The sequence below is a fragment of the Oratosquilla oratoria genome, chromosome 31 (assembly GCF_046742065.1).
Source record: "Oratosquilla oratoria isolate Oo_2021 chromosome 31, ASM4674206v1, whole genome shotgun sequence".
Classification (NCBI taxonomy): Eukaryota; Metazoa; Arthropoda; class Malacostraca; order Stomatopoda; family Squillidae; genus Oratosquilla; species Oratosquilla oratoria.
This window is the reverse complement of record NC_134807.1, coordinates 14,936,345-14,948,844: the sequence shown is the minus strand read 5'-3', so window position 1 is coordinate 14,948,844 and position 12,500 is coordinate 14,936,345. Positions and strand designations below refer to the sequence as shown.

The 12,500-nt window shown below is 41.6% G+C and overlaps 1 protein-coding gene across 1 annotated transcript in view; it reads right to left on the bottom strand.

Moving 5' to 3' along the window:
• LOC143041450 (CD109 antigen-like) overlaps positions 1–12,500 on the bottom strand; it is an 83,022-nt gene that overhangs the window by 43,243 nt on the left and 27,279 nt on the right. Inside the window, exons 3-8 of the mRNA XM_076213338.1 lie at positions 9,740–9,923; positions 8,603–8,765; positions 8,169–8,239; positions 7,669–7,720; positions 3,727–3,857; positions 1,235–1,471 (exon numbers count right to left, since the gene is read on the bottom strand). Of these exons, the coding sequence (XP_076069453.1) occupies positions 1,235–1,471; positions 3,727–3,857; positions 7,669–7,720; positions 8,169–8,239; positions 8,603–8,765; positions 9,740–9,923 (838 nt within the window). The remainder of the gene's footprint in view (positions 1–1,234; positions 1,472–3,726; positions 3,858–7,668; positions 7,721–8,168; positions 8,240–8,602; positions 8,766–9,739; positions 9,924–12,500) is intronic.

Here is a 12,500-nt window from a genome sequence, read left to right as displayed (position 1 = left end):
AACTTAACCTCTTCGATACGATGATGCCTACGTGGCGCGAGTTGGTACATAAGGATGCCGGCGTCCGTGTCTTGATTATGTTTATTTTGTAGTTGTAGCTGAGTGACCCTTGAATTATGTGAATTTGTTTGATCACGTTTTCTGTGTCTCTTATTACTTAAGATTGAAAAAGAACGAGTGATACGGCTGTAACTTTGTTTTTTATAACGTGAGTAGTGTGATGCATCGTACATTAGGCATCCGATATCCGATGTTGCGCCTGAGAATTTGACTCGAATTGAAGAGGCCAAGCGAGTTCATGGCTCGTTGTTACAAATTATAAATTTTTATATAATGTGAGGAATCTGAAAAAAAAATCGGTCACTCAGTCCTAAAAGAAGATAATTATGATTGTCAACTTTGTAATAATAATAATTATTATTATCTTTTACCTTTTTTGGCGGTGTGGGATTTGGGAGAGAAATAGACGGAAGCTACACGAATGTTGATAATTCATGGAGTGAAAAAGGTTGAAAACCACTGGTGTAGACGGAAGGGTCGACTTGTTTTGTAAGAGAGGCCAATGGCAGATGAACTGGCAGTATCATAAGGAAAACGATGAAGTATTAATCTTCAGAGTTTAAATGGGAGTGAGGAGAAGCTGCTCTCCCATGCCTAGCCAATTCACTTTTCGGGTACCGGGTGTTTTGAATGTATAATAAAGTTGGTGAGTCTACACCAGGAGGCGCTCAGTAGCTGTCACCCTTGCCCTGTTATGTGCTTTAGGGTCTGTTGGGGCAGGTAACAATCACTGCTGGAAATCGGAGAGGAGTGCGGGATTCGAACCCACAACTAAGCGAATGCGAGACCAGCACGCATTCAATTACGTCACCAGCGCACAATGAATGGAAAGACGTAGATTGCGGGGTGATTTAATAGAGGTATTCAAATGAGTCAAGGGCTTTAGCAAGGGTGATACAGGCAAGATCATCATATTAAGACAACAGGGCAGGACTCGTAGCACGGAGTTTAAATTGGACAGATCTAGGTTAAAGTAGGAAATAGGCAAGAACTGGTTCATAAATAGAGCGGTTAACAAATGGATAACTTATGGGCGCTGAAATAATTGGGGATGACAGATGGTAAGGGACATGGAACTGCCTAGTGTAGGCCTTATGGTCTCCTGCAGTCTCCTCCATTCTTATGTTCTTATGAGTGAAATATATTGGTATAAACCTGAGTATCTCATGCTTACGAAATAGAATGTTTTGGAGTCGACTTTGATATAGCCGTCATTCTTGAAAGTCCCTCTCCACATCTTCATCGGGTCGATTTTGGGTTCTTTTCTTTTTGAGTTCTTCCAGTTTTTCTTCAAGAGCAAGTCGAGGGTGGCGTTGCCCTTGGCAGGTTTGTCGTTTGTGAAAAACGCTCTGACCTGACCCGAGATGACCTCGTCTTCTGCTTGATGCGTGATGGGCATGTGGACAGCAACCTGTTAAACCAAGACGTCAGGGAACTGTTCAAAGGTTCTATTTATATACCAACAGGCTTCTTCCCTCTTATAAGTGAAGTAGACAGCCAAGACTTACCACTAATCTGTTCCATGTGGACAGCAGCGTTTTAAACAAAAATGTCAGGGTATTATTAATAAATTCTCTCTATCTATATACTAATAAGCTTTTTCTTCCTAATTAGGAAAGGGGCCATCCTAGACCTACCCCCATGTGGACATCAGAACGTTAAACCAAAATGCCAGGGCATTATTAAAAAAAAAAAATCTATCTATATACCAACAGGCTTCTTCCTTCTAATTAGGGAGGTAGCCATCCAACATATACCCCGAATCTATGCCATGTCAGAGCATCATTAACAGAATGTATTTATATACCAACAGGCTTTTTCCTACGAATAAGGACAGTAACCAGCCAAAACACAGACCTAACCTAACCTAACCATCTCACTCACATCTATTACCTATTTCCCTCTCATCTTAGCTCCTCGTCCACTACCAAGGCCACGGGCAATGCAGCAAGACACCTCGATGATTATTCGGAGAAATAAGTTGGTAAATGGTTGTATACACTATGACACTAATTCACATACGATGGAAATAGGAACAGCGAACTAAATGATGTAAGTTCTGCGAGGCCCAAATTCTGTTTAGATTCTTGCAACCTAGCAATTCATGAAGACACACTAAGACAATGAGATCAATAAATATGTAAGTTTTGTTATCCTGACTCTACCAAGACAGAATTTTATAAGAGTATAGTGACGGCATTAAACATCCCTTGGAACGCAAAACTGAGAAAATATAGAAGGAAATAGGTCAGAACTGGTTTACCAACAGTGGTTAATGAATGAAATAGACTTATTAACCATGTAGTGGACGCTGAAACCACTGGTTGTCTTCAGAGAAGATAACTCTATGGATATGGATGGTAGGTGGTAAGGGACATGGAACTACATAGAGTAGATCTTATGGTCTCTTGCAGGTATTATTGTTAATATACGACCAATCACAGGGAAGGGTTTATTAAAAAAAACATAGAAGGATTGGTCACTGCGAAAACTCGAAAAGGTTCAAGAAGATATCATGCAAGATGACCCAAATGAGGATATACATGTTGTTTGATTGCCTGCCTGATACTTTCTGAAGAAGACTATCGAAACGTAAGATAAGGGTATAAAATACAAGCAAGTCAAATGTTCTAAAGGTCTGAACAAACGAACGGGGCATGATTGGCGGGAATGCCCGTTAACGGGCACATTTGACGGTCAAACGGTCAAATTGCCCGAGTGCTCGTCGAGCGAAATCACTAAGGCGGTGCCCGGTAGCTGGAGCTTCGACCCTGCCAGACGCAAGTTAATATCGTGAACCCACAGCAGGCTTCCCTCCCACATCCCACGTTTCTTTGTCTTCTTTTTCTTTAGACACAAAGCAATTATCATGGTGTACAATATCTTCTTGACAATGCTAGGCGCCATGCTTGTCGTACCGCACTCCACACGCTACTGGCATCGTCGGGCACGCCCAGCTATTCATCAACTCGGTCGTGTGGACAACATTCACGGGCAGGCCCGGCAGAATTTGCCCGCCAACCGCGCTGCCCGACGGGCACGCCCGATCGTCTGGACACGGCTTAACACATTGGTAAGATAAAATGAATATCCCACTATCGGAGAAAAGAAAGTTGTACGAAGATACGTATATTACGATCACTGCCTGTGATCCTCTTTCCTTTCTCCCATAGTGGGATCTTCAGTTAATGTAGTTAAATTTCGTATCCATTAGGTTTTATATATCCTTCTGGATTCAGGCGAATGGTTTTGGGAGCAACGTTCCTTCTAAACTGTGTGCATGTGCGTGCGCACATGTTTTACAACTAGTGCACATAAAGAAAAAAATATGCGTACACAAGGTTTTCAAATTATATAAAAATCCATTTAATAAAGAAGTTCAACCCAAACATCAATTCATAAATTCTCTAAAAATATGGTAACTTGCCAAACGTCAAACCAATAGAGGTGATATGTGATACAAACTTACGAATTGTGTGTATTTACTTAAATGATCAGATAGGGACTCGCACGGGTGAGCGCATACTTTTCAGAGAAGGCAAAGTTTGCACACAAGCATATTTCTGCGCACACTCACAGCAAAAAAAAAAAAAAAAAAAAAAAAAATATATAGGGAACATTGTTTAGGACTATGGACAATAATTCCTGAAGGTGTTGAAAACTTACTTCGACATAGGGCATATGGTATCTCTTCATGTAGAAGGGATGTTCCTCCTCTTGAGATCGAGCCAACACTCGAACTCGCCACCAACCGTTCACGACTCCTCCGGGAGTGTCGAAGAAGAGCGAAAGCACCCCTGCCATTAAGATAAATGAATTGTTCCGTTAATAAATGAGATAAATAGTGATAAATGAATAAATAGATGAATGAAATATGCAAATGAAGAAACAAAAAATGAAAATGAAAATATAAAATAAAATAAATGGGTAAATGAAAAAAATGGAGAATAATGAAGTAATGATGTAAAATATACATAAAACCCTTAAAAAACAAAGACAAATACTTAAGACATGATGGCGTGAAGACATTAAGATACAGACATAAAAACACAAAGAAATAAGTCATACTATCATATAGACTGCAGTGAATGATAATGACATAATGCGTCTGGATGTGTATGTATACATAAGTGTGTGTGTGTGTGTATGCGATTCACCACTGTCTTGGATTACGTGTTGGACTCGTGATCGACAGCTATTATCCTCTCAGATGAGAGCTCGGAGCTCATATTTGGCCCGATCTATGGATAATGCTGTGACACTGCACTCCGTCTCCAACTCCTTGCCCACCAGAGCTATAATGCCGGCTCTTAGTGCCACGATGCTATTTTTTTTTCAGCCCTGGGGGAGATTAGAACTCAGATCGCTGAATTACAGGTCGAGAGCGGTATCACCACACCGTCGAGCCGTGTGTGTGTGTGTGTGTAAATTCGCAGTCGAAGCCGAACGAGTCCAAGTCAGAGAGAGAGAGAGAGAGAGAGAGAGAGAGAGAGAGAGAGAGAGAGCTAGGCACATGGAAAAAATATGACGGGTGAAGCGAGTTCCAGAGCCTCTCAGTTGAAGCAATGGAAGACGGAGCATCCTGGCTCAATTTAGAAAAAAGGTAACTGTACAGAAACAAGGCTAGATTTTCCAAGTACTATAGTGCTGCCTGGTTTCTTTGGGTGATGGTGAGACATGCAGTTACTGAGAGAGAGAGAGAGAGAGAGAGAGAGAGAGAGAGAGAGAGAGAGAGAGAGAGAGAGAGAGAGAGAGAGAGAGAGAGTGAAATCTTCAGAGGTCCGAACAAACGTGAGATCCGCACTCCATGCGAGTGTGAATGTAAAGACCCTGAGTAAGTTAGACATACCAGACAGTACGTCAACAGAAGATAAACTTATTATGGACGTATTCACACGTAAAATACTGCAAATAAAGAAATAACACACACACACACAATATACAAACATACACGCACGCACAAAACCACACGCATATACATTCACAAATAATTACCACGCGCGTGCGCACATAAAAATAATTAACTCGTACACACACACACACAAACACGCACACGCACGCGCGAGCACACACACAAAATGAATAAATAATTCCTTCAGGGCTCTTAAGTCACTTTGTAATTTTGCTTCTGGCGAAGTCTTGAAATTTTATTCAGTTGAGGGATGGCCCCCGTTTTGCGGAAGTCAAAAAAAGTAGAAAGCTCCTCTAGAGGAACCGTCTGAGATCGGTGGGGCTCTCGATGTAGCCGGATTTTTTCGTATCTTGATCCAGAACTAGAGACTTCGTGGGCTCTGTTATCATTGAGGACTGACGAAGATTTTTTTTTTTTTTTATGACAGTCTTCTAAGAGTACTGAGAACTCTTTCCAAGTCTTGGGCACTCAAAAAATTCCACTTTTTTGTGTTTTTGACTTGGCCTTACGAAGATTTTACTTTTTATGAAAATCTTTTAAGAGCACTGAGAATTCTTTCCAAGTCTTTGACACTCAAATATTTCCCCTTTTTTTTCTTTTTTTTGACTTGACCTTACGAAGATTTTACTTTTTATGAAAATCTTTTAAGAGTACCGAGAACTGTTTCCAAGTCTTAGGGACTCCACAATTCCCCCTTTTTTGTGTTCTGACTTGGGTTCAAGATGAGCTTGCGAAGATTTCACTTTTTATGAAAATCTCCGAAGACTACTGAACCCTTCTTAAGTCTCTGAGAATAAAAAAAAAATCCCCATTTTTATGTTTGACTTGGGTCAAGAAGCGTTTACTTCCCTGGGGGATTATTCAAAAACGGGCCGATGCTACCTCCTTCAGTGTGGGCGACCTTGTGTACATTGAGGTCATCTGGACCTTGTGGCACTTGGTGCTTGAGCCTCGGGGGTCTACACTGCTGCATTCCATACATTCTTCTTAACAATGAGGAGAGACAACTTCCATGGGTTCTCCAGAAAAAGGAGAGACGACTTCCTTGGCCTCTTCAGAATGAGGAGAGTCGATTTCCATGAGCTCTCAGCATGTGCAAGATGTGCCCGGAACGTGAAGCGTTCTGCCCTCGTCGAGGTCCTGGCTAACGAGGAAGACTTTCCTGTTGCCGCACCTGAAGACGTTCTCGACAATGTGGGCAATAGCAGCTTCGGAGACTGAGGTCTTTGAGGTAAAGACGGTGATTCTTGTAGAGCTGCCACCTCAGGCTCTCAGTCTCTTGCGTCGTTGATTCCTCCTTTTCTGGTCAGCCGTGTGACGAAGTCCGTGGATCTCTCCACCGAGGCGGAGCCGTGCGAACAAAGTAGACTAACATGGTAGATTTTGTGTTGTTGGTTTACATATGTGTATGTGTGTGTGTGTGTGTATGTGTGTGAGCGCGCGCGTGTGTGTATGTAAATAATAATCGGTTGGTTGAGTTAGCAGTGATACACTGACAATATACTGTCTGTGCTCATTCTTGGACTAGATTAATACGAGTTAGTAATGTGCACTATGGACGGAATGGCACTGTTCTTGTAGCGGTCAGTCCTTGGCGCTCTGATGGGTACAAGTTTGTTGTTATGCCTTCTAGCGTGGCGTGGTAGGGGAGCGTCAGGTGTGTGGGCGCGCGCGCTAATTTCGATTAACTTCAAAAGTCGCAAGGTATAAGTCACACATGAGAAATATATATATACAGTATATATATATACATATATATATACATATATATATATATATATATATATATATATATTCGATATGTTGATAAAAAAGAAAACTCATAAAAAGATTTGTTCAGTCATTTGCAAATCTAGATTTGAGCTACGACTATTAACTAGAATCACATAGAATTAAACCAGTTTCCACAAATGAATGCGCGGCTGCCGTGCAGGTCAAGGCGCTGGCATCTGGAACCGAGAGGAAGCCAGAGATAGGCGGTTCGTATCCCGCAAGAATCAGCGCGTGACTTCAGTAAATGATTCGGTTTGACATCGCGAACTCCTCCCTATCAGTAGCCTAGGACGGTGCCCCTTACAGAGGACTTTGTAGCGTAGAACTTAATAAATCATTTTCTTGGTCCAACTCATTGGCGGCAGGGTTCGAACCACCGTCACCTCAACCGCCGCCGCAAGTAGCGACGCTCTAACACGCTCGGACAGGAAATAATCCTAACTATTCACGCACACAATAGTTAAGCAAGCGACTTGAAAACTACATCTCTACTTGCCCAATGTGAACAGAAAGTTAGTACGCTTACCTCAAAACTATCCAAGTGTCAACAACTAAGCCTAGTTGACACGGGACTAGTTTAGTATCCGATAGTGCTACAAGCGAGTTGCAAACTAGCCTTCTACTTGCCCAATGCCAATGAACAGCTAGTCAACTTCCCTCCAAACTATCCCAGTGTAAACACTTACTTGCCGGGTAAGTTAGCTTGCAGTTAACAAAACCGGCTATTAAACTAACCCCGTGTCGACGAAGTTTTACATACTAAATATTGATGTGTAATATATATATATATATATATATATATATATATATATATATATATATATATATATATATATATATATATATATACAACTACGCACAAATAGCCTAATTATATAACTAACTAACTGTTTCTACTTATCAAAACCCTCTTCTCTGCTCACCTGAGTTTGGGGTCACCGAAACCCAGCGTTTGACGATGATGCCGTTCGAATCCTGAAATCGGAAAAAATATTCATTTATTGCTTCAGGTCCTGACACTCAATGAATGAATTAATATTAGATTACAGTGTCCACAAGAGACTGGGTGAAGAGAAAATAGGTAAATATATAAATGAATGAATCATTACATAGGAAGTTAAATAAATGTGTGTATATGTGTGTGTGCGTGCATGTGTGTGTATGAGTGTGTGTGTGTATGTGCATGTGTGTGAGAGTGTATGTGTGTGTATGAGTGTGTGTGTGTGTGTGTGTATGCGTGAGTGTGTGTGTATTTACCTAGTTGTATTTTACGGGAAGGGGAGCTATGCTCGTGAGGCCCCGTCTTCATATCTCATTTTATTTTTTTTTGTATGCGTGTGTGTGTCTGAGAGTGTGTGTGTATGTGTGTGTATGCGTGTGTGTATATGTGTGCGTGTACACAGAAACACGATAAAATACTTACATGGATAAATACATTAACCGGTTCCTCGTAAGGCAGGTTGTCTGCTTTCAGCAACACAACCCTGAAATTGACTGAAAGAATAAAAAAAAATTAAGTCTTATTATATTCATTCTTTAGCATTTTTATTATTCTTATTATTATTTCTTAATTTTAATTTACTTATCTACTTATCTTATTGTAATTCTACTTTTAAATCATAATTGAAATATCTATTTATTTTATTTATATTTATTCATCGCTATTTATCTATTATTTATTTCTAACTTTGTCTTTACATATTTATTTATCTATTTATCTTTATTAGTTTATTATTTATTTACCTGTTTTTTATTTATTCAACTTTATCTATTAATCTATTCCTATAAATCTATTTCTACTTATATATATATATATATATATATATATATATATATATATATATATATGTTTTTTACCTCTTTGGCGGAAGTTGAAGACGCTTCGAGCCATTTCGACAAGAATGGTCAGGAACTTGCTGGTGGAGGCGACGTGGGTGGCATTGCTGAAAACCAGGGCCTTGTTCCCGTTGTATCCTCTCACTGACAGCGTCAGATTTCCATTCCCAAGATTTTCAGGAGTCTGTGAATATATATATATATATATATATATATATATATATATATATATATATATATATATATTGATAGCCTAGTTGGTAAGTCACTGCCGCACTTGTCATGAGGATGCTGGGGTTCGAGTCCTTGGCAGTACCACATTTCAATTTCTGCATGTCGACCTTGATGGCTTAGAATTAAAGTGCATTGTGTTTGTTAATATATATATATATAATACACACATTGGGTGAGAGAGCAGACTAGAGAGAAAGATAATGTGGAGGCGGTAAAAGAAAGGAAGTGGAACTGGGCAGGTAAGTTAGCGCGAACGACTGACGAGTGGTAGAGCAAGTGTATTACTGAGTGGACGCCGCGAGATGGGAAGCGTGGAAGAGGGAGACCAGACAGAAGGTGGAGAGATGAGATAGAGAAATTTGCAGGAGTGACGTGGCAGAGGTTGGCGCGGTCGTGTGAATCATGGAATGCTATGAAAGAGGCCTTTGTTCAGCAGTGGACTCAGGATGGCTGATCTGATATATATATATATATATATATATATATATATATATATGTGTGTGTGTGTGTGTGTGTGTGTGTGTGTGTGTGTGTGCGCGTGCGTGTGCATGTGTATACATATGCACAATGGGCGTTACAAGAACAGCGCCATTCCATCCATAGTGCACATTATTAACTCAATATAGTCTAAGTCCTAAAATGAGCTCAAATTGTACACTGCCAGTGTATCACTGTATCAGTATACATAAATCAATTATCATTATTACTGTTATTATTATCAGTTATTATTATTGTTGTTATTATCATTATTGTTGTTATTATCATTAGTATTATCACTAGTGTTATCATTATATACAAAAATATTTACGTATACACACTCAAACATTACATAAGCCTGAATAAAATAAATAAATAAATAAATGAACACTACTATGACAACACCCAGACAAGCAAACAGCGAAACCAAACCTCAACATTGCCCACCTGGAGCAGAATCGGTTTCGATTCTCCGGGAGAGATCCGAGTTCGACCCTGACTCAGCTGACTCGAAGTAGAGGTTATCAAGGACGCCTGAACCTCCAGAGGTTCTTCCCCCTTCAGGAGGTTAACCTCGACGCGGTAGACGGACTCCGGGCGGACCAGGTGAGGAGCGGTGACCAGATAAGTGCTGAGGTGGAGGGGGAGGTAGATGGGAAGGATTGTTTATGTATTATTTGATTTATGTGATCAGATACACGCACACATTGCTATTGGAAACTTATCAGAGTAGATACTGTAGGAGTGTATACATTTATATATACACATGCTCGTTAGGGCACTCACATAGTGTCCTATCACTACAATCAATACTTAACATATTTCCTCCTGGCTCTCACCAATTGATTTTATTTAGCTGATAGACCACCTCTTCTCCCTGCACTACTGACAACTCATATTCATTCTGGTTGTCGCCAAGCGCTCGGTCTCATTTCTGTTATTTTCATTGTGGTTTTTCGGTATATATACATACACAAACACGAACGTGTAACATGCGGGTATGTTACTTGGACTAGGTGACGTAGGGAGAGAATGAAGCTCGGACTGGCTTGTGCTCTTTATTCTGATTAAGATACGTGTGCGTCGGCCTATGAACGGACGTGACGTGGTCCTCGAAGCGGGGGAAGACCGACCACGCAGGAAGACTGACAAACTCCCTTACATGCTCTGGGCGGGCAGTATATAAGCGGTGACTGACCCGACGCTATAACCAGACGTGACCTAATTGCGGTCCCTTTCCTAGAAGGGTCGGGACCTTCCTGACCACCAGCGTCAGGTCCTTGTACCTTCAAAGTCCCGATCGCATACCTGTGGGGTAAGATTGTGGAGTATGTGTACACCACATGTACACATTACGAGTCGATATTCGCTCCCTTGATCAAAGAATTGGTGTGTGTGTGTGTGTGTGTGTGTGTAAGATCACATTGTTACCCATATAAACTACGCAGTTCTCATTCGGAAGGGTAATACCTGGTGATCACGAGTCTGGCACCTGATCCAGGGCCAGTGGTGAATCATCCAGACACCTACACACACATACACACACACACACACACACACACGTGTACACCAAAACATGTACACAATGGTTGGATCCTGTTTTATAATTGCTGCTTCTATTATTCGGCAATTTACGCATTATAGTACAATAAGCGAAAGGAAACATTATAACATGAGGGAAAGGAAGAAAAGAATAAAAGTTCTGTACAATTGCCACCAATTGTACAGGTGGTGGTGGTGATGGTGGAGGCGGTGGAATTAGTGGTGGAGATGGTGGAGATAGTGGAGGCGGTAGAGGTCGTAGTGGTGGATGTGGTGGTGGAGGTTGAATTCGTGGAAGAAGTGGTGGTTGAGGTGATGGTGATGTTGGCGGTGGTGGAGGGAATGGTGGAAGTGGAGTTAGTGGAGGTAGTAGTGGTGATGGTGTTGGCGGAGGTGGTGGAGATGGTGGTGGAGGTGAAGGTGGAGGATGTGGTAGAGGTGTTGGTGATGCTCGAGGTAGAGTCCTTTATGTGAATAAAATCATCTGCCGGCAACCATAAAACCAACTTATAAAATTTGCTCTCTCTAGGATTCCACATCCCTGGGACACTGTCCCCATAGATAGAAGCGCTGGTCATCGAGGACGAACTAGAAATTTGACCCAAGTTTAGGGTCAAACTAGACCAGGGTGTGAGGAGTTTCCGGTTTTCTAGACGCTCCTAGAGAAGTGAGTCATCCTATTCTAGTCACGTCCGTCGATTGCCGTTGCGGGAGCTTCTCTGGTCCCGACTTCGGGAGCTGGTTACATATGTCTCAGGTGGGTCCTCCTTCTTCAGGGTGGTTGTTCTTCTTCAGATGGGTCTTTCTCCTTCTTCAGATAGGTCTTTCTCCTTCTTCGGGTGAATCCTTCTCCTTCTTCAGGTGGGTCCTTCTTCTTCTTTAGGTGGTTCTTCCTTCTTCAGGTGGGTTCTTCTCCTTCTTTAGGTGGTTCTTCCTTTTTCAGGTGGGTCCTTCTCCTTCTGCAGGTGGTTCTTCCTTCTTCAGGTGGTTCTTCCTTCTTTAGGTGGTTCTTCCTTCTTCAGGTGGGTCCTTCTCCTTCTGCAGGTGATTCTTCCTTCTTCAGGTGGGTTCTTCTCCTTCTTTAGGTGGTTCTTCCTTCTTCAGGTGGGTCCTTCTCCTTCTGCAGGTGGTTCTTCCTTCTTCAGGTGGGTCCTTTTTCTTCTTTAGGTGGTTCTTCCTTCTTCAGGTGGGTCCTTTTTCTTCTTTAGGTGGTTCTTCCTTCTTCAGGTGGGTCCTTTTTCTTCTGCAGATGGTTCTTCCTTCTTCAGATGGGTCCTTCTCCTTCTGCAGATGGTTATTCCTTCTTCAGATGGGTCCTTCTCCTTCTGCAGGTGGTTCTTCTTTCTTCAGGTGGGTCCTTTTCCTTCTGCAGGTGGTTCTTCCTTCCTTCTGCAGGTGGTTCTTCCTTCTTTATGTGGTTCTTACTTCTTCAGGTGGGTCCTTTTTCTTCTGCAGATGGTTCTTCCTTCTGCAGGTGGTTCTTCCTTCTTCAGGTGGTTCTTCCTTCCTTCTTCAAAAGGCTCTTTCATTTACATAAGAATGAACGAGATTGCAAGAGACCACAAGGCCTACACTCGGCAGTTCCATGTCCCTTGCCACCTGTCATTCCCATCCATAACGTTATCTTCTCTAAAAATAACCCACTATTTCAGCGTTCACTAATTGG